We start from the raw sequence: 20370 nt of genomic DNA, 5'->3' as shown, positions 1-20370 counted from the left end.
AAATATTTATTTATTTATTTGAAAGCCAGAGTTACAGAGAGAGAGGGAGGGAAGGTGAAATACCTTCCATCTGCTTTTTTGCTCCCCAGATGGCCACAATGGCTAGTTCTGTGTCAGGTCCAAACAAGGAGCCCTGAACTCCATCCGGGTTTCCCACGTGGGTGTAGGGGGCCAAGCACTTAGGTCATCCTCTGCTGCTTTCTCAGGCACATTAGCAGGGAAGTAAATCAGAAGTGGAGCAGCCAGGACTCGAACTAGCGCTCATCTAGGATGCTGGTGTTGGAGGCAGCCGCTTAATTCAAGTACCACAATACTGACCCAAAGACTTGTTTTGTTATTATCTAAATCTTTTTATTTTTTTAATCAAGAGGACAGAAATTTTGGCCCTTGTTTAGTGCTATATCGTCAACACCTGTGACAGCATCTGGTATGTGGTAGAGCCTCAGGAAATACTCGCTAAGTGTAGCTTGGTTGGTTTTTTTTGAGCAGGTTTTAAGTTTGAGTCTGAAGCCTCGATGGGGTGTAGCGTTGGGTAGTCAACAGAAACATTCAGGTGCAAAGGAAGTAGACTCATGAAAAATTCTTGGGAGCTGGGAAGGTAATGAACACTTAATGTCTAAGCTAATTGTAGAAGAGAGTTCCTTTCCTTCTTCACAGGGAAGGCCTATATCAAAGTCATTTTTGTTTTTAAAACAGATAGAGATAGCCTTCAAGGGATAAATGGTTGCGCCATAGTGCAGTGAAAAGATAAAGTAAAATCCTCCCTAACGAGGGAGGGTGTTTATAATGGTTGGAAACTATCTTTAATATCTTTCTAAATGTGCATATGTGTGTGTGTGTGTTTTAAGGTTTTATTTATGGGGGCAGCGCTGTGGCATAGCAGGAAAAGCTGCTGCCTGCAATGCTGGCATTCTGTATGGGTGCCAGTTCAAGTCTCTGCTGCTCTGCTTCTGATCTAAATCCTTGTTAATGTGCCTGGAAAAACAGTAGAAGGTGGCGCAAGTCCTTGGATCCCCTGAGAGTTGGGTGGATTTTCAGTCTTCTGGCTTCCCCCTAATTCAGCCCTGGCTATTGTGGCCATTTGGGGAATGAAACAGCACATGGAAGATCTCTCTATGCCTCTGCCTCTTCTCAATAACTCTTTGAAACAAATAAGTAAATCTTAAAAAACAAACAAACAAACAAAAAAACCACCACAGCAAGCAGTGCAAAGTTTAAAAAAAAAGATTTTATTTATTTATTTGAAAGACAGAGTTGTATAGAGAGATCTTCCATCCACAGGTTCACTCCCCAAATGGCTGCACATGGATGCAGGGGCCCAAGCACTTGGGCCATGTTCCTCTGCTTTCCTGGTCACATTAGCAGGGAGCTAGATTGGAAGTGGAACAGCTGGGGCTTGAACCAGTGTCCATGTAGGATGCTGGCGATGCAGGTGGCAGCTTAACCTGCTGCATCTCGCTGCTGGCCCCTCTATAATTATTTTAATGTGACATTTCATAGAAGTTTTTTTTTTTTTTTTTTACATTTTCTCTTATATCTCAAAGGAATTAGTTTGTCATCATGATGTAGCTCTACTTAAGATATTAAAATATTCTTTTTCTGTTGTTACTTGTGTTTCCTTCTGTCAGTTACTCTCCCATTCGGCTTCTTGAAGTATGTGTTCCACTTCCCAAAATATTCATCAAACGTCAGGCCCCATTAAAAGTGTCCCTTCTTCAGGATCTGAAGGACTTCTTTCAAAAGTAAGTTTTTGTTTTTTTTTGATTATCCTTTTTTGTTTACTACTGTCTGTAATCTACAGCTATTTAAAAGTATAAGATTTTTTTAGCTTTCTTTGAAAATGTAAACTTTAATTTTCTAATTGTATGTTATATATGTTAGCAGTGAACACAGATTTTCTTGTTACAGAAAAATCAGCTCAGATCACTCCTATGTTCTAGACATCATGAGGGTGTCTTTTTCACCTGGACTTAAATTCAGAGACCATTTACTTGTGTTAAAAAAAAAAAAGAAATGTAGATAGTATAGAAAGTATTTTATTTTTATTTATTTCTCAGAATCATCAGATACTTTTTTATTTAAAAAATTTTAACAAGCTTATAAAATTATACATATTGATGAGATGCCATTTGATCATATACATACATATATACATTGTATAAATATTCAGTCAGTGTAATTGATCTATCAAACATTTAAAATTTCTTGATAGTGACAGCCTTCAAAATCCTGTCTTCCAGTTTTTTTTCTCTATAAAGAAATATATAGCACAATAAATTGTATGTAGTCTCCCTACTGTGCAAATATATCTTTTCAGGTCTTTTTTGCTCTACAGAATTATATCTGATTCTTAACTAGAGAAAAGATTTCAGTTATAGTTTTGTATGTAACATCTTTCCTGTTTATGTGAGAAAGAAAGTTTGATCCCACCTTCTGAAGTGCTTAGTGTTCTCTTTTTGTGTTGTTAAGAGTTTCACAGGTATACCTTGCTGTTGATGAAAGACTTGCGTCTTTGAAAACTGACACATTTAGCAAAACAAGGGAGGAAAAAATGGAAGATATCTTTGCACAAAAAGAGGTAATTCATTTCTTTGATAGAAAATCCAAAAATTAATTATTAACTTGTCAGAAGTTGTTTTTTGGGATATGTCTGTATATTGTTTCAGAAATAATTTGTTTTCCTTGTAGATGGAAGAAGGTGAGTTCAAGAACTGGATTGAGAAGATGCAAGCAAGGCTCATGTCTTCCTCGGTAGATACTCCTCAGCAATTGCAGTCAATATTTGAGTCCATCATTGCCAAGAAGCAAAGTCTCTGTGAAGTGCTCCAGGCTTGGAACAACAGGTACGATTTTGCAGGATGATTTTCTTTATATTATTGCCAAACATGTTCCTGCAAGACATTTTTTTAAAATCTTTATTATTTAGGGTACTTCATTTTACTTTAAAGTTATAGAAGCTTTTGTTTTCTTTTTTTTAACTTTTATTTAATAAATATAAATTTCAAAAGTACAACTTTTGGATTATAGCGGCTTTTTCCCCCCATAATTTCCCTCCTATCTGCAATCATTCCATCTCCCGCTCCCTCTCCCATTCCATTCACATCAAGATTCATTTTCAATTATCTTTATATACAGAAGATCAATTTAGTATATACTAAGTAAAGATTTCAACAGTTTGCACGCCCACAGAAACACAAAGTATAAAGTACTGTTTGAGTACTAGTTATGCCGTTAATTCACAAAGTACAACACATTAAGGACAGAGATCCTACATGAGGAGTAGGTGCACAGTGACTCCTGTTGCTGATTTAACAATTGACACTCTTATTTGTGACGTCAGTAATCACCTGGAGGCTCTTGTCATGAGCTGCCAAGACTGTGGAAGCCTCTTGAGTTTGCCAACTCCGATCTTATTTAGAAAAGGTCATAGTCAAGGAGGAAGTTCTCTCCTCCCTTCAGAGAAAGGTACCTCCTTCTTTGATGGACCGTTTTTTCCATTGGGATCTCACTCACAGAGATCTTTCATTTAGGTCATTTCTTTTTTTGCTACAGTATCTTGGCTTTCCATGCCTGAAATATTCTCTTGGGCTTTTTAGCTGGATCCGAATACATTAAGGGCTGATTCTGAGGCCAGAGTGCTGTTTAGGACATCTGTCATTCTGTGAGTCTGCTGTGTATCCTGCTTCCCATGTTGGATCATTGTCTCCTTTTTGATTCTATCAGTTAGTATTAGCAGACCCTAGTCTTGTTTATGTGATCCCTTTGACTCTTAATCCTATCATTGTGATCAGTTGTGACTGAAATTGATCACTTTGATTAGTGAGATGGCATTGGTACATGCCACCGTGATGGGATTGAATTAGAATCCCCTGGCACGTTTCTAACTCTGCCATTAGAGGTAAGTTCGATTGAGCATGTGCTGAACTGTACATCTCCTCCCCCTCTTATTCCCACTCTTATATTTAACAGGGATCACTTTTCAGTTAAATTTAAACACCTAAGAATAATTGGTGTTAATTGCAGAGTTCAACCAATTGTATTAAGTAGAACAAAAACATAGGACAGGAATAAAATAGTAAGTTGTTCCTCGACAGTCAGGACAAGGGCTAATCAAGTCATTGTTTCTCATAGTGTCCATTTCACTTCAACAGGTTTCCTCATAAGTGCTTGATTAGTTGTCACTGATCAGAGAGAACATATGATATTTGTCCCTTTGGGACTGGCTTATTTCACTCAGCATGATGTTTTCCAGATTCCTCCATTTTGTTGCAAATGACTGGATTTCATTCTTTTTGAATGCTGTATAGTATTCTATAGAGTACATATCCCATAATTTCTTTATCCAGTCTACTATTGATGGGCATTTAGGTTGATTCCAGGTCTTAGCTATTGTGAATTGAGCTGCAATAAACATTATGGTGCAGACAGCTGTTTTATTTGCCAATTTCATTTCCTTTGGGTAAATTCCAAGGAGTGGGGTGGCTGGGTTGTATGGTAGGGTTATATTCAGGTTTCTGAGGAATCTCCAGACTGACTTTCACAGTAGCTTGACCAGTTTGCATTCCCACCAACAGTGGGTTAGTGTCCCTTTTTCCACACATCCTCACCAGCATCTGTTGTTGGTAGATTTCTGAATGTGAGCCATTCTGACCGGGGTGAGGTGAAACCTCATTGTGGTTTTGATTTGCATTTCTCTGATTGCTGGTGATCTTGAACATGTTTTCACGTGTCTGTTGGCCATTTGGATTTCCTCCTTTGAAAAATGTCTATTGAGGTCCTTGGCTTATCTCTTAAGTCGGTTGTTTGTTTTGTTGTTGGAGTTTCTTGATCTCTTTGTAGATTCTGGTTATTAATCTTTTATCTGTTGCATAGTTTGCAAATACTTTTTCCCAGTCTGTCGGTTGTCTCTTCACTTTCTTGACTGTTTCTTTTGCTGTACATAAACTTCTCAATTTGATGCAATCCCAATTGTTAATTTTGATTTTGACTGCCTGTGCCTCCGGGGTCTTTTCCAAGAAGTCTTTGCCTGTGCCTATATCTTGCAGTGTTTCTCCAATGTTCTCTAATAATTTGATGGTGTTGGGTCGTAGATTTAGATCTCTAATCCATGTCGAGTGGATTTTTGTGTAAGGTGAAAGGTAGTGGTCTTGCTTCATGCTTCTGCACGTGGAAATCCAGTTTTCCCAGCACCATTTATTGAATAGACTGTCCTTACTCCAGGAATTGATTTTAGATCCTTGATCAAATATGAGTTGGCTGTAGATGTATGGGTTGATTTCTGGTGTTTCTATTCTGTTCCACTGGTTTATCCATCTGTTTCTGTCACCTTTTCCTTTCTTTTGTCCTTTAAAATATGTGTGCTGATCATTAGTTTGTGAAGATAGAAAAATCAAAGATGATAACAGCTCTCAGTGTTGTTTCAAATATGGTTCTGACCACTTCTGTCTGAAATGTATGTGCTGTTGACTTGAATATAACTGAATTAGTATGCTGTGAGTGATTGTTGGCTTTGGGGCCAGGAATTTCAAATATATATTGTTTATCTTATACCTTCATTGAAATTTCTATGTTTCAAAATACTTTATAACAAGTTGCTATTCCTTCTTTGTAACTATAGTCATATCAGCAAGAAATATCTACTGGTTGATTAGATATGTCAAAAACTTAGTCTTGCCGGCGCCGAGGCTCACTAGGCTAATCCTCCGCCTTGCGGCGCCGGCACACCGGGTTCTAGTCCCGGTCGGGGCGCCGGATTCTGTCCCGGTTGCCCCTCTTCCAGGCCAGCTCTCTGCTGTGGCCAGGGAGTGCAGTGGAGGATAGCCCAAGTGCTTGGGCCCTGCACCCCATGGGAGACCAGGATAAGTACCTGGCTCCTGCCATTGGATCAGCGCAGCGCGCCAGCCGTAGCAGCCATTGGAGGGTGAACCAACGGCAAAGGAAGACCTTTCTCTCTGTCTCTCTCTCTCACTGTCCACTCTGCCTGTAAAAAAAAAAGAAAAAAAAAAACAAAAAAAACCCCTTAGTCTTATATACAACTTTATTGCAGCCCACACGGGAAAATATAATTACCGTGATTTAAAGTTGGAAAAAAAATTTGTAAACATTCCGGGTGCCTGTAACACAACCTTATTTTTTTTCGTTTGGCCTTAGGTTGCAAGACCTCTTCCAGCAGGAAAAGGGGAGAAAGCGACCTTCAGTTCCTCCAAGTCCTGGGAGGCTGAGACAGGGAGAAGAGAACAAGGTAAAGCACTGCGATCTTTTCTGTGTTCCCTAATACAAATGTGGTTCTGTTTATAACATTTTGAAGTGGTGGGTTAATACATAGTTCATTAAAATCATATAAGACTTTCCTTGAAAGTTGTGAGGGTTTCAAGGAGTTATATCCTGGAGTACTTTTATATCCTAGACTAAAATCAAATGACAGTTCATTTGAAATATGTATAATACTTACAATTCATTTGAAATATTTGTTAGTAAAGAAAAAAATAGTCTACTGGCATCACTGAGGATAGTATCACAATGACAGCAAGTGCTGCAAAGGAGTGGATGTGGATATGTGAATATATAGTTAGAGTCCTCATTTATTTTACTGTGCAATTCTGGGTGTTGTTTATCTCTGTGCTTAAAAGAGAAACTCTTAAGGTGTCAACTGAGCAAGTTCTATGCTTCTATTTAATTCAATTCTTTTTCAATTATGTTTGTTTTCTCTTTCTGAGCAAGAGTACCAGAAACTTAGTGTTCGAAACAACAAATTTTATTATTATTTTATTATTTCATAATTTCCGTGGGTCAGATCTGAGATGCATGGCTGGATTTGATTTCTCCTGAAATCAGGGAGTTAGTCTTCGCTAAGACTCAAGGTCTTCTTCCAAGCGTATTATCATGGTTGAAAGAATTTGGTTCTTATTAGTAGGACTGAGGTCCCTGATTTTGCTGACTGGTGATCAAAAGCCATTCTTTTGTTTTCCTTCTTAAATTTTTTTAAATTTATTTTTTTGTTCATTTAAAAGAGAGGGAGGGGAGGTAGGAGGGAGGGAGAGAGAGAGCGAGAAAGAGGAGGGAGAGATACCTGCCATCTGCTGATTCGCTTCCCAAATGCCCACAAAAGCTGGAGCTGGACCAGGCTAAAGCCTGGGACCCAAATGCTTGAGCCACCACCTCCTGTGTCTTTTTGCACCCTTGCTCCCGAGTATGTATCACTAGGAAGCTGGAATCTGGATCAGAGCCTGGGCTTGAAGCCAGGTGCACTGATATGGAATGTGTGTGTCTCAAGCAATGTCTTAACTGCTACATCAGATGTCTGCCACCTAGAAGCCATTCTTAACTCTTAGAGTCTGCTTGCATTCTGTGAAATTTGCTCTTCTCCATCTTCAAAGCCTGTGAATAGTGTGTTGAATCCTTCTTAGATTTCAAATCACATAACTTCATCTGTTTCTGATCTATAAAAGCTGATTTACTGATGTGATTACTTCAGGCCCAACTGTATAACTTCTTAATTTTGAGGACAGTTAATTTGGAACTGATTTTACATCAGTAAAATCCCTTTGCAGCAGTACCTAAATTAGTGTTTGAAGTTGGAAGAAGCCTCATACGCGTCAGATGCTGGGAATCTTAGGGTCATTTTAGAATTCTGCCTGTCACTCTGACCATACTTGTATATTGCATGACTTACAGGTTGAGTAGAATCTATTGTGTATATCTACCATGTTTTCTTTATCCCTTCATCAGTGTCTTGACAGATTGTTTTCATTTCTTGGCTGTTGGAGGGAATAGTGCTACAATTAACATGGAAGTGCAGATAATTCTTCCTTATCCTGATTTCATTTCCTTTGGGTATATATTCTCTGTGTGAGATTACTGAATCATATGGTAGTTCTAGTTTTCATTTTTTGAGGAACCTCCATACTGCTTTCCATAATGACTGTTGATAAATATTCTTGAGTGTTATGTGTTAGAGATACTCTTCTAGGTTATAAGGCATATGATTCTGAACAAAGATCAGTTGCTGTTCCCATGGAACATTTGAGATGACAGTAAGCATATGGACCAATAAACATTAGAAGCAACAAATATAAAATTGCCAAGAAGAAAAAAAATAAGTATTGCTGAGGGTGTGAGTCAGTGGTGATGGGAGTAGCATAGAGTGGCTGAGGAGGTATCTCTAATTTGGAGAACTTCAATCAAAGAACTGCAACATGACTTTGTAAGGGAATTGTACATGGAGTTTATAGTCATTCTAGGTATATCTTGAAGAGGTTCAGTGGATAATCATAGATTACTAGGTTTAATAGGTAATCCTAAGTATTCTTACATGCTCTCATGCTAAGAAGTGAGCCATGGTTTAGAACAGTATTCCCATGATGTGGTTCAAGGATTCCAGAAAGTCTTTATTAAATACAGAAACCTGATGTGACCAGCTGAATATTAAAGGTATTTGTGAGGATGTAAAACAGTGCAACTTTTTTGTAATTTTGGAAAATAGGTATTATTTTATTAAATAAATAAGTTGTTTATGTTATCATGTAATAGGTTTATTTTTAAATTAATAAATGTATACTTTTAACTTTAATTTGTAATAAGGTAACAAAAGCTATTTTAAATTAGCAAGGGAGTTCTTAGTGATTTCTAAGATTATGACTGGGTCCTAAGACTAAAGTTCAAGATTTACCAAGTTGAAAAAAAATTTTTCAAAGTGATTTTAGTGTTTTCTCAAGAATAAAGTACTTACTTATCTATAGATCAGTGCAATGGATGCATCTCCCCGGAATATTTCTCCAGGACTTCAAAATGGAGAAAAAGGTTGGTCTTTGAATCTTGTGATCACATACCATTAGATTTAAGGAAAGTTCTTAATGTATATTTAACTGCTCATTTTGAATGTTTTTCTTCTGATGCAATTGTTAATAGTCTTTGCCTTTCTGTAGAAAATTCATAACTGTATCAGCCTAAGATTATCATATAGTATGATATGTTACAAGAAGATACATTAGGATATAGATATATGAAATGCGGAGAGGGTGATTCTTAGAGGAAGAAGAAACAGAAAAACAGAAATGGAATTTCTGTTTTGCTTATTTCGAAGTCAATCCCCAGGTTTAATTGCAAAAATCTTATATTGCTTAATTTTTTTTTACAAAAGATGTATTTATTCATTTGAAAGTTGGAATTAATAGAGACAGAGGGAAAGACTGAGAGAGAAATCTTCCATCCTCAGGTTCACTCCCTAGATGGCTGCAATGACTAGTGCTGGGCCAGGCTGAAGCCAAGAGATAGGAGCTTCATCCAGGTTTCCTACATAGGTGGCAGAGGGCTCAAGTACTTGCACCATCTTCTGCTGCTTTCCCAGGTCATTAGCAGGGAGCTGGATTGGAAATGGAGCAGCTGGGACTTGAACTGTAACCTATATGGGATGCTGGCTTCATAGGCAGTGACTTTATCTACTATGCCACGACACTGGTGCCTAGCTTAATTTTTTAATGCCAGTACAATCTTTTCAAAACATAAGATGTCTTTCATAGAATTCCATTGAATTACTTGCTACCATCATAGAAACTCTGTGGAAGTCTTTATAGAATAAAAGATAAACTCATAATTCTTGTTATTTTTCTATTATAATTTAATGTCTTCTCATCCACAAAATGAGCCTGTAGCTTTTCCCACAATATACTAATTTCATTTTCTATTGCACTGAAAAGCTAGTATTTACATAAACATTTTGGTACAATGTAAAGAGTGTTACTAGACTTGGTTGCCAGTCTCCATACTGCCAGCAAAATTTGTTTGTGGTCAAGCCATAATATCTTTGTCAATTTTTGTGGACATTTTTATGACTTGAGCTATATGACCTAGATAATCTTTGAAAGCTAAAATTATGCTTCAGAAGTATAAATATAAGTTGACACCGTTAAAACATTAACATTAGGTAGAAAGCGATTTACTGTTTCTAAATGACTCATTTAAGATTGTGCTTTTCTTTAGAGGATCGGTTCTTAACAACCTTGTCCAGCCAGAGCTCCACCAGTTCTACTCATCTGCAGTTGCCTACTCCCCCTGAAGTTATTTCTGAGCCATCCATGGGAGGACCCTCTGAACTGGACACAGCTAGCAGTTCTGAAGGTACAGTTAAAGTCACTTTTACCGTATTTCATTGAACCTAAGACTGAAAGATGTATCTTTGGCTTGTATGTTTCTCCAAGACAGAACACTGCTAATTGTTTGACAGATGCTTTCTTATCCCTTAGAATTTTTTCTGTTTGATATTTATTTAAAGTGCTTTTTTAGGTGTAGTATTTTATTTAGTCACTATTTCTTTAGTTGCACTATTTGACATATTAATACATCTGGAAAAAAAATCATTGAGCTTCATCTACCTCTGGTGGTCTTACTTTCTTGAGTGCCATAAAGCGTGTGGTTACTGCTATGTAAGAAAATAAGAGATTGTAATCATTTCTTCAACAACAAAACATTGCTTCATAATAGCAGATTCATGCCTTGTTTCTTTATTTCCTTGCTTTCTGTATGAGCTCTAACTACTAAATTACAGTGTAAACTTTAAAATTAACTTTAAAATTACTGCCGTTATCTGGTGTAATAGCCACAGTACACATAACTGAACAAATTGACAGGTGAATAGCTGTGAATAAGTTCATGTGTGATCAGGAAGCAATTTGATCATAGTTGATGCCTTACTCCTTGGATGGTTTGAAGCTGTTGACTGTGGGTTGATCTCAATTTCAGATGTGATAAAATATAAAAAGAAAAATAAATGTCCCTAAGAGTCACCTTTTGTAAATAAGAAATTTTGAATCATAGTTGGTAATTACGGTATGTTTAAGTCTGTGTTTCTAAAAGGAAAAGAAATAAATTTGACTCTTTATATTTTTTATTCTTCATTAATATTAGTATATAAGTAGACTACTTTTCATCCTAGATGTGTTTGATGGACATTTGCTGGGATCCACAGACAGCCAGGTTAAGGAAAAGTCAACTATGAAAGCCATCTTTGCAAATTTGCTTCCAGGAAATAGCTATAATCCTATTCCATTTCCTTTGTAAGTATTATAAAATCTAGTAGCTATGGAGTAGTTTTATTTTGCCTTAATTAATTAAAAAATTCTCTTTAGCCTTATTTCTGCACATTTAAACATGTTTATCTACATGTATATATTTCTCATTCTTAAGTTTCTTCATAGTAAAGAGATAGCTTTTAATACATGGTTTGTAGAACACATAATTATTAAATGGTAGGTGAATGGATGAAAAAACATTGCTTAATGGAAACAATTGTATATATATATTTTTTTCCTGATACTCTGCTATTCTTCCATTAGTTTCATAATCCTAAAAACATATTGTTGGTTTTATAGGAGGTTAATTTTACCGGCCAAATAATTTTGGGATGTGTCACTCTTCTAGCAGTGTTGATAAGTTGCATACAAGTTTTTGTGATCTTTGTTGTACTGGGCTTACTCAGATTGGGAAAGAATATAAGGAGACTTTGAAAGTTTGTTTTTCTTCCACTGGTTGACCTGTGTGGCCATCAAATATTGCTTTTGTTATGGTTGTACAAGTAAATCCAAAAGGTGGACATTTGTTAATAAGAACTTTTATTTATTTTTAACTGGCTTAAGTCAGTCAATATTTACACTTTTATTTATTGCCTGCTGTAGTATCCCAAGATATAGAAAAGGACTCGTAAGGAAAAATCACGACTCTTAGTAGTTCCTAATCATGGTGAGGAGACAAGCAGACTCACAGTATAGTATGTGATATGTTGGTTAATAGTAATATGTAAAAGATCCTTGTTTTTTCAGTTTGAGACCTAGATGTTTTAGTATCTTGAATGGACTGTGATTCCTCCTATTTTATAGTCTTTGTTCATGCTGTCATCTTCTTTCTGTATCATTAAGTCCTATTCTTTGTCAGGAAAACTTTTCTAGACCCTCTTCCTAACCTAGTCCCTGACCAGATTAGGTTTCTTTGTTATATACTGTTATGATTCCTGTCTTAGGTCAGGCTGCTATAATACTTAAACATAGACTGAATGGCTTAAAAACAACCAAAATTTATTTTTCACAGTTGAGATCAGGGTGCCAGTATGGTTGGGTTGTGGTAAAGAACCTCTTTTGATTATAGATTGGTATCTTCTCTTTGTATCCTGACATGGTAGGAAAAGGGCTAGAGAACTCTTTCAGGTCTCTCTTATAAGGTCTTGAGGAGTCTGTCCTCATGACCTAAATTACCTAACAAAGGCCTCACCTCCTAATACCATCATGTTGGGGGTTAGGATTTTGACATACAATTTTTTTGGGAGAGTAGAACTTTATATCCCATAATATTTCCCTTGTAGTACTTATCACAGCGAGTGGTTATATTTATTTGTAGGATTGTTTCTTTACCCCACTTTACTATAAACTCTACAATGCCTATTTTTTTTCACCATCATTTTACTAACTACTCACACATGTAAATGGTTAGTAGTGTTTTCTCTGCATCTCCCTGGCACATATGTATCTGTCTTACTAAGTAAGTGGCACCTAAATAAAATGATTAACTGCATGTAATAGTGCCTTGGACAATTAGGGTAGACTTAAGTGAGCAAAATTTTGGTTGAGATGACATTACTATTGAGTTTCCATGTGATAATAGTAGAGTGGCTGTATTCTGTTATTTATTGTTGGGCTAGTAGTATGTCTTTACAGTTTCTAGAAGATATTTTGTAAAACACAAAATATTTTACTTCTGTTCATTACAAATTCTTTTGGGCATTAATATGGCCAGAGTCTTGGCAGAATGGAAAGCTTTGTTTGGAGTAACTCTTTCAGGACCTTTTAATTTGAAACCTCAGTCTGATAATTTCCTAATTGCATTAAATTTTTTTCTCTTGATGTTCTTTTGTGCTGTTTTAAGTTCTTAGCACCTGTTCACATTTTGGTTTATTTAATTATTATTGTGTAGGATTTAATTAACTTAAAATTGTTCTTTGTGACTTACTTAATACTAGTTAATGGATTTTATATGTGATTTTGCACTAATTTATGTATTTTAAAACATTTGAACAGTGATCCAGACAAACATTATCTAATGTATGAACATGAGCGGGTACCCATTGCAGTCTGTGAGAAGGAACCCAGCTCCATCATTGCTTTTGCTCTCAGGTATTATCCATGGGACTTTTCTATTTGTGGTTGTATCTGTGTGTTTTATATATATATGTCTATTTTTTAAGATAGTTTATTTTTTAGAAGGCTTTTATTTAATGAATACAAATTTCATATGTACAGCTTTTAAGAATATAGTAGTTCTTTCCCCCATTCCTGCCTTCCCACCCCTACTCCCATCCCACCTCCTACTCCCTCTCCCATCTCATTCTTCATTAAGGTTCATTTTTAATTGACTTTATATACAGAAGACCAACTCTATACTAAGTAAAGATTTCAACAGTTTGCACCCACACAAAGTATAAAGTACAGTTTGAAGACAAGTTTTACTGTTAATTCTCACAGTATACCTCATTAAGGACAGAGGTCCTACATGGGAAGTAAGTGCACAGTGACTCCTGTTGTTGATTTGACAATTAACACTCTTATTATTTTTGACATCAGTGACCACCTGATGCTCTTGACATGAGCTGACAAAGCTATGGAAGCCTTTTGAATCCACAAACTCTGTCACTGTTTAGTCAGGGCCATATGCAAAGTGGAAGTTCTCTGCTCCCTTCAGAGAAAAGTACATCCTTCTTTGATGGCCACTTCTTTTCATGGGGTCTTACTCATAGAGATCCTTCCATGCAGAACATTTTTTGCCACTATGTCTTGGCTTTCCATGCCTGAAATGCTCTCATGGGCTTTTCAGCCAGATCTGAATGCCTTAGGGACTGATTCTGAGGTCAGAGTGCTTTTTAGGGTGTTTGTCATTCTGTAAGTCTGTTGTGTGGACTGGTTTCCATGTTGGAACTTTCCTTTTTAATTCTATCGTTATTATCAGATACTTGGTCTTATTTATGTGATCCCTTTGACACTTAATCTCATCTATATGATCAATCCCACACTTAATATGATCACTTTATCACATAAGATGGGATTAACACCATCTAGCTTAATGGCATTTGGAGTCCCATGGTGAGTTTTTTGCTTCACCCTTAGGGGTAAGTCCGTGAGAATGTGTGCTGAACTGTACAGCTCCTCCCTCTCTCATTCCCTCTCTTATTTTTAACTGGGATCTATTTTCAGTTGTTATGTATGTCTGTTAATCACCTTATTTTGGGAATTTTTCACATAAAATAAAGCAAAAATGACTGAATGTAAACAAAATATATGTTTTTTGTACAATAGTCTATTCTCTTTGTACCTGAAAACCTCTTAACCAAAATAATGGGGGATTGGGTGATTCATAAGCAAGCTCCAAGTAATAACCTTGAATAGGCAAATTATTTATTAATCCTTGAGTCCTCTGACCATTCTCTGTATTATAATTTGAATTCTTTGTATCCCTTTCTTTGATTTACTTATTGATATAGTACTGAGAACACACCAACCTTTTGTTTCCTTTTTTGTACTTTTTACTCTTTGTACTTTTTTACTCCTGTTTTCCACACATATGAGGTAAAATTTTCCTATTTAATACCATTCCTATGCCTTACTTTGTAGACATTTTTGACTTTTTGATTTACATAATTATGTGTTTAAAAGAAGTTTCTTGATTTGAAATTATTTATAAATTAATGTTAAAAATAATGTAACTTTTTAGTCTTAATGTCTTGGCAGTGATTGAACTTAGTTTAAGTAGAATCCAAGATGTTTAATTAAAACATTTTTTTCTATTGGAAGACATTAAAATTTTTAAGTTTTCTTTTTAGATATTTTTTCAAGGAATCTGTTTATTTAACAACTATTCAGTGTCTGCAAAATATTCTGTTAGGTGTGCAATGAGCAGTGGTAAACAGGATAGACTTATATGTACTTCTGCCTTTATAGATGGAGCTTAGAGTTTATTGTTTAGATAATGAGAAATTTTTTCCTCTGTAAGATTCCATATGACACACTTTTTATCTTTACCTTTTGGACTTTCTGAAAATACTGTTTGCTTCTCATTTCATTAACTAGTCATAATATATTAATAGAAGAAGTATGAAAGTCAACTAAGTAGAAAGTATTTTTTATACCACGAGGAGCAACTATCCTACTTGAGGTCATCTTCTTTCAGTATTTAGAAAAAAATAATGTAGTTGTCCACTGGTATCTGCAGAGTTGGTTCCAGAACCCCTTGTAATACCAAAAAATCCATGGATACTCAATACCTTTGTATAAAATGATGTAGTATTTGCATATAACCTATGCACAAAAATACTGAAAATTATCTCTAGATTATTTATAATAACTGATACAACATAAATATGATGTAAATACTTGTTATACTGTATTGTTTAGGGAATAATGACAAGAAAAAATAGTCTATACATATTCAGTACAGATGAAATTTTTTTTAATGTTTCTGATCTGCAGTTGATTGAATGGTGCAAAAACTGTGGTTACAGAGTGTGCTGAATGTTCATCCTAACATGCTTTTCTTTTTCCATGACATTTGATTTATCTAAAACAGGGCTCTCAGGCTTCTAGTCTGGGAGTCAGATCTTTAGAAGTTAATAGAACACTACCTAAAAACTTCTTTCTTTAAGTTTATTACTTTTAAATAGAAAAGTACTTTTAAGTTTTTAAATTCTCTATTGTATTAAACCCTGAGGTTTCATACTTTTAAATCAGCTGTTCAACCTCTGAAGTCATATGATTTAAATGTTAGTAAGTAGGCTTTTTGGTTATTGTTGAGGATATTGATATTGGATGATGAGTCAATGGATTGTATGTGGATTGTATTTTCTGTGAAGATATTAGACTTCCTCCTGAAGCCTCTACTTGATCACTTTTGTTAGTTAACCCATATAAATATATTTGGTTCATTGTGGACACTTACACTGATTGTATTTTTATAATTCAAACTTATTCTAAAGCATATGTTTTACTTATTTTTAAAGAAGGGTTTGATGTTAAATATTTTTCAAACTATTTCTGCCCTAAGTTGCAAAGAATACCGAAATGCCTTAGAAGAATTGTCTAAAGCAACTCTATGGAACAGTGTTGAAGAAGGGCTTCCAACAAACAGGTGATTGATGACTGAGTAGACGATTGTAATTTAGTTATGGTGTCATTTTTTATGTTTGTACTTCAGTTTTACTATAGCATATCATTGGTATAAAAATTTCAAGGATCCAGATAATGTATGTGTGTGTTTGTGTGTGTATAGTATATGTATTGTATATATATATATATATGTATTACAATTTTTATTTATTTGAGAGAGTGAGAGAATTTCCATTTGCTGGTTCATTTCCCAAATGCCCAGGGCTGAGACTGAGGCTAGACGCCAGGAACTCAAAGCAGGTCTCTTATGTTTGTGGCTGGAACCCAGTCTATTTTACCATCACTACTGCTTCCCAGGATCTGTGTTGGCAGGAAGCTGGAACCAGGAGTCAGGGCTAGGAATCAGCCCCAGAGACTTCAAATGAGATGGTGCTGTCTTAACCTCTAGGCCATATGCCTGCCTAATGACACTCAAATTTTCATCAATAATTGAGATAACAAAATGCAAGTATAGCAACCAAGATGTTAACTAATTGTTTAGGGTACTGTTTTCTGATAATTGCTGTAACAGTTAATGTACAAGTATGTTACAAATTTAAATTTTGAACATTTTTGAAAAGAATGAGAAAAATATTGTTTTCATTTTAAAAAATAAGGCTAGGCATTTGGCTTAGTGGTTAAGCTAAGATAGTTTATAATATTTATATTATCTATATAAATCTATATTAACATATATATTACATTAATATAATATAATATATATCCCATATAATAAAAGAGCTTAGGTTAAAGTCCTAGCTCTGTGCATTCCTGTTAATGTACTCCCTGGGAGATAGCAGGTGATGGCTCAAGTAGTTGGGTTCTTGACATCCACATGGGAGCCCTGGATTGGATTCCCAGCTTCTGGCTTTGGTATGGCCCATCCCTGGCTGTTGCACGCATCTGGGGAATGAATCAGTGAAATGTAATTATCTGTTTCTACGTGTCTCTCTTTCTCAGTGCTTCTGTGCCTCCCTCCCCCCCCAAAAAGGTAACTTATGAAATTAATAAGCTATTGCTTTCTTTCTAGCTTAAAGAATTTGTGAATTTTCTGAAATAACTAAATAGCCCAGTAGTAAAAGTGACAATATCCTAAACCAATTCTTTTCACATGCTCAGTAATTGAGACAGTTAGATAGAAATCATCATGAGGTCATTATTACTAGAATGGATTTTCCAACTTTACTAACATGGTGACTAGCATGAACAAAATGAAATTGGTATTTTTTGTAATTGTTTGACTTAAAGATGCTGATATAACTCTAATAGACTATATATATATTATAAAAGTCTATGCTTTCTTAAATTTTTCCATACATATTTAAATTTGTAGCATTTTACTTTATTTTTACAGCATTTAACTTAAGTCTAATAAAATTTCAAGACTTTTTCTTCTATGTTCTAATCTGTTTTATGTAAATTTTGAATCAGATGATATTGTGTATAGGGTAAGGTAGAGAATAAATTAGTGTAGGAATCAGAATACTTGTTACATTCTATCTAAATAGTATAAAGCTAATTTGTCCTTTCTTTTTCATTTTAGTATTTTAGACAGCAGACCAAAGAGTAGCAGCCCTATTAGATTACCTGAAATCAGTGGAGGACAGACAAACCGTACCACAGAGGCAGAACCACAGCCAAGTAAGATTACAAATGGAAAAGTGTTTATGATTAGTTTTACTTATAAGTATGATGTGAAGAAGAAAGAACATTAAATAAGAAATGCCATCTGGCAAAGATTTATTATTTCTGATCTTTGAAATACATGGATTTAAACATTTTTGGTTTTTTTTTTTTTTTAGATGTTTTGTTTTTCTTCTTTGATTCTTATCTTAGATGTAAGTTCAAGTTACTGAATTTGAAATTCTTTAAAAGCTTCTTGGTGTTTGCAAAAGGAGGATCAACCTTTCTGGAACATTCACTGTAAAATGTACAACCTAGGAAATATAACAGCAACTTATATTTTTTTCTTGGGAGTATGAAAGGAAACTTTCATGTTATCTCCTTTAATCTCAATAATAATTGCATTGGGATTTTTTTTTTGTATATACTAATTTATCAGAAAAGAAGTTAAATTTAGATTAAGTGATTTGCTCAAGATTAGACAGTAATGGATCTGGGATTTGAACTTGCATTCTTGAATTTGTCAGAGAAGAACACATTCAGCAAATAGAAAATTCAGCTGACTGTAAAGGCTTAAACAAATGAACATTTCATTTTCTAAAATAACTATGTGTGGAGGTAGGCAGTTGCTGGCATTAGTTCAGCGTCTCAGCATTATTAAGGCAATACCAGGATAGTTTTTCCTTGTGATGATCAACTATTTCATGTTTATTTGCATTTGATACAGAAAGAAGGGTGGTGCAAGTTGCACCTGTTTTCTTTCATTGGGAGAGCTTCCCTTCCCTCCCAAACTGTTCCCCACCCATCCTGCCCAACACGTACACACTTGTCTCATTGGTTAGATTTAAATCTGTTAGCTACTTTGCAAACCATGATCCATTTCCTGGAGCTTTCCATGTAGCTACTCCCACTGACACTGGAATTCTGCCAGCAAGGAACTAGGTAGAGTAGGTTCTAAGAAATAATAATGTCTGCCATGCTAAGTAAGAACTTGTGATTTTCTGTGGATTTTTTAAATGGTAAATTTACAAGATTAGAATATACATACTAATGATATGACTAATGAAGCTCAAAAACCAGGATTAAAAGTAAAAAGCAAGGTTTAGTAAATTCTTGCCTATTCTATTGTGTTTATGTTTTGAAAGATGCTAAAAGCAAGATTTTATATTTTTATATTTATATTTTTATATTTTCCTGTGCTAGAATGTAGTAACACAAATAATACAAGGAAGTTATCCTTAACTCTGAGTTCCTCTAGATTGTGAAATTTTTTTGTGTTTTAACTGAATTGTAATATTTTAAAATCGCAACCTTAATTTACTGTTGTTTCTTAAGATATCATCATATCTGTCTTTGAAAAATAGACTTGAAAGACTTTCCAGAAAATTTCTCACATTTTGGTATTCAGGTAGTTTCTACTAAGTTTCTACTACTACGGAACAATAGCATGTGGAATAATAATCTGCGCGAATGAAAGTATTTGCATTATTCAGATTTACTAGCCTCATAATGGTTACTGCTAACAAAGGATTGAGTTGAAAATTTTTATTTTCCCCTTGCAGTGACCTGTACTTAAAATTAATATGTTACCTCTTATTTTTAGCCAAAAAGGCTTCTGGAATGTTGTCCTTCTTCAGAGGGGCAGCAGGGAAAAGCCCTGATCTCTCTTCCCAGAAGAGAGAGACCTTGCGTGGAGCAGATAGTGCTTACTACCAGGTTGGGCAGACGGGCAAGGAGGGGACGGAGAATCAAGGCATTGAGCCTCAAGGTGTGTTAAAGTAGACCAAATGTGCATACTGTAGGCTTTAATATACTTATTTTAGTTGTTTATGTTTCTGCAGCCTTAGTAGATAATTCTTATTGCTGAAACCAGAGCATTTCTTGCATCTCATTCTTCAGTGTAGTGGAGTAGAAAAAGCATGGCACTTGGAGCATCCAACTGGTTTCGGATTTCATTGCTATCACTTACTGTGTGGTAGAATCAGAAATCTTTAAGTATTATACCTGTAAAGTGGCAAAAACAATGTCTTTCACAGTTTACTGACGATTACGTGGCGTTACATATGTAAAACAACTGTCTCACCAAGTATATAGCATATACTCCAGTGTCTTCATTCCACTGTCCCTTCTGATCTTTTCTTTCTTTTCCAGTCTCTATGAGGTTGTGGTTCCTGTGTCCATGTTTGTTTTGATGTTTAAAAAAAGCCTATCCAATTGTGTTTGGTTATAGGTTTAGAACACTAGTTGGCAGACTGTGCTGACCTGTTTTTGTAAATAAACTTTATCGGAACACATGCATACCCATTCACTTAGTCTTGTCTTGTTGCTTCCATATTACATTGAGAATTTGAGCAGTTTTAGCTGGATAAAATATTTACTATCTAGCTCTTGACAGAAATAGTTTGGTGACCCCTGAGTTGAACATGAGGTAGTAGTTTAAAAAAAAAAAAAACAGCAACATGGTACCATAATAAATTTTCCTTAGTAATCAAGGTATCTATTTAGTATCTCATAGGTAGCTATTGGACTATGTAATCCTTGAAATGTGTTCCTTGAAAGACTTTAATGTTTC

General features: G+C 35.3%; 1 protein-coding gene across 20 annotated transcripts in view; it reads left to right on the top strand.

Annotated features, from left to right (window-relative positions):
• The window catches only part of PIKFYVE (phosphoinositide kinase, FYVE-type zinc finger containing), a 102232-nt gene that overhangs the window by 70156 nt on the left and 11706 nt on the right, over positions 1 to 20370 (top strand). For 17 of the 20 annotated variants that reach the window (XM_070070287.2, XM_070070283.2, XM_089329003.1 and 14 more), the window contains 11 exons: positions 1629 to 1742; positions 2470 to 2578; positions 2689 to 2843; positions 6151 to 6241; positions 8739 to 8799; positions 9979 to 10116; positions 10931 to 11051; positions 13062 to 13157; positions 16075 to 16158; positions 17719 to 17816; positions 19402 to 19566. In XM_070070287.2, coding sequence (XP_069926388.2) covers positions 1629 to 1742; positions 2470 to 2578; positions 2689 to 2843; positions 6151 to 6241; positions 8739 to 8799; positions 9979 to 10116; positions 10931 to 11051; positions 13062 to 13157; positions 16075 to 16158; positions 17719 to 17816; positions 19402 to 19566 — 1232 coding nt within the window. The remainder of the gene's footprint in view (positions 1 to 1628; positions 1743 to 2469; positions 2579 to 2688; positions 2844 to 6150; positions 6242 to 8738; positions 8800 to 9978; positions 10117 to 10930; positions 11052 to 13061; positions 13158 to 16074; positions 16159 to 17718; positions 17817 to 19401; positions 19567 to 20370) is intronic. The other 3 variants (XM_089329001.1, XM_089329004.1, XM_070070284.2) reach the window with 1 other exon arrangement.

Source organism: Oryctolagus cuniculus, chromosome 3 (genome assembly GCF_051225735.1).
Source record: "Oryctolagus cuniculus isolate XC-2025 breed Fujian yellow rabbit chromosome 3, ASM5122573v1, whole genome shotgun sequence".
NCBI lineage: Eukaryota > Metazoa > Chordata > Mammalia > Lagomorpha > Leporidae > Oryctolagus > Oryctolagus cuniculus.
This window is presented reverse-complemented; position numbering and strand designations above follow the sequence as displayed.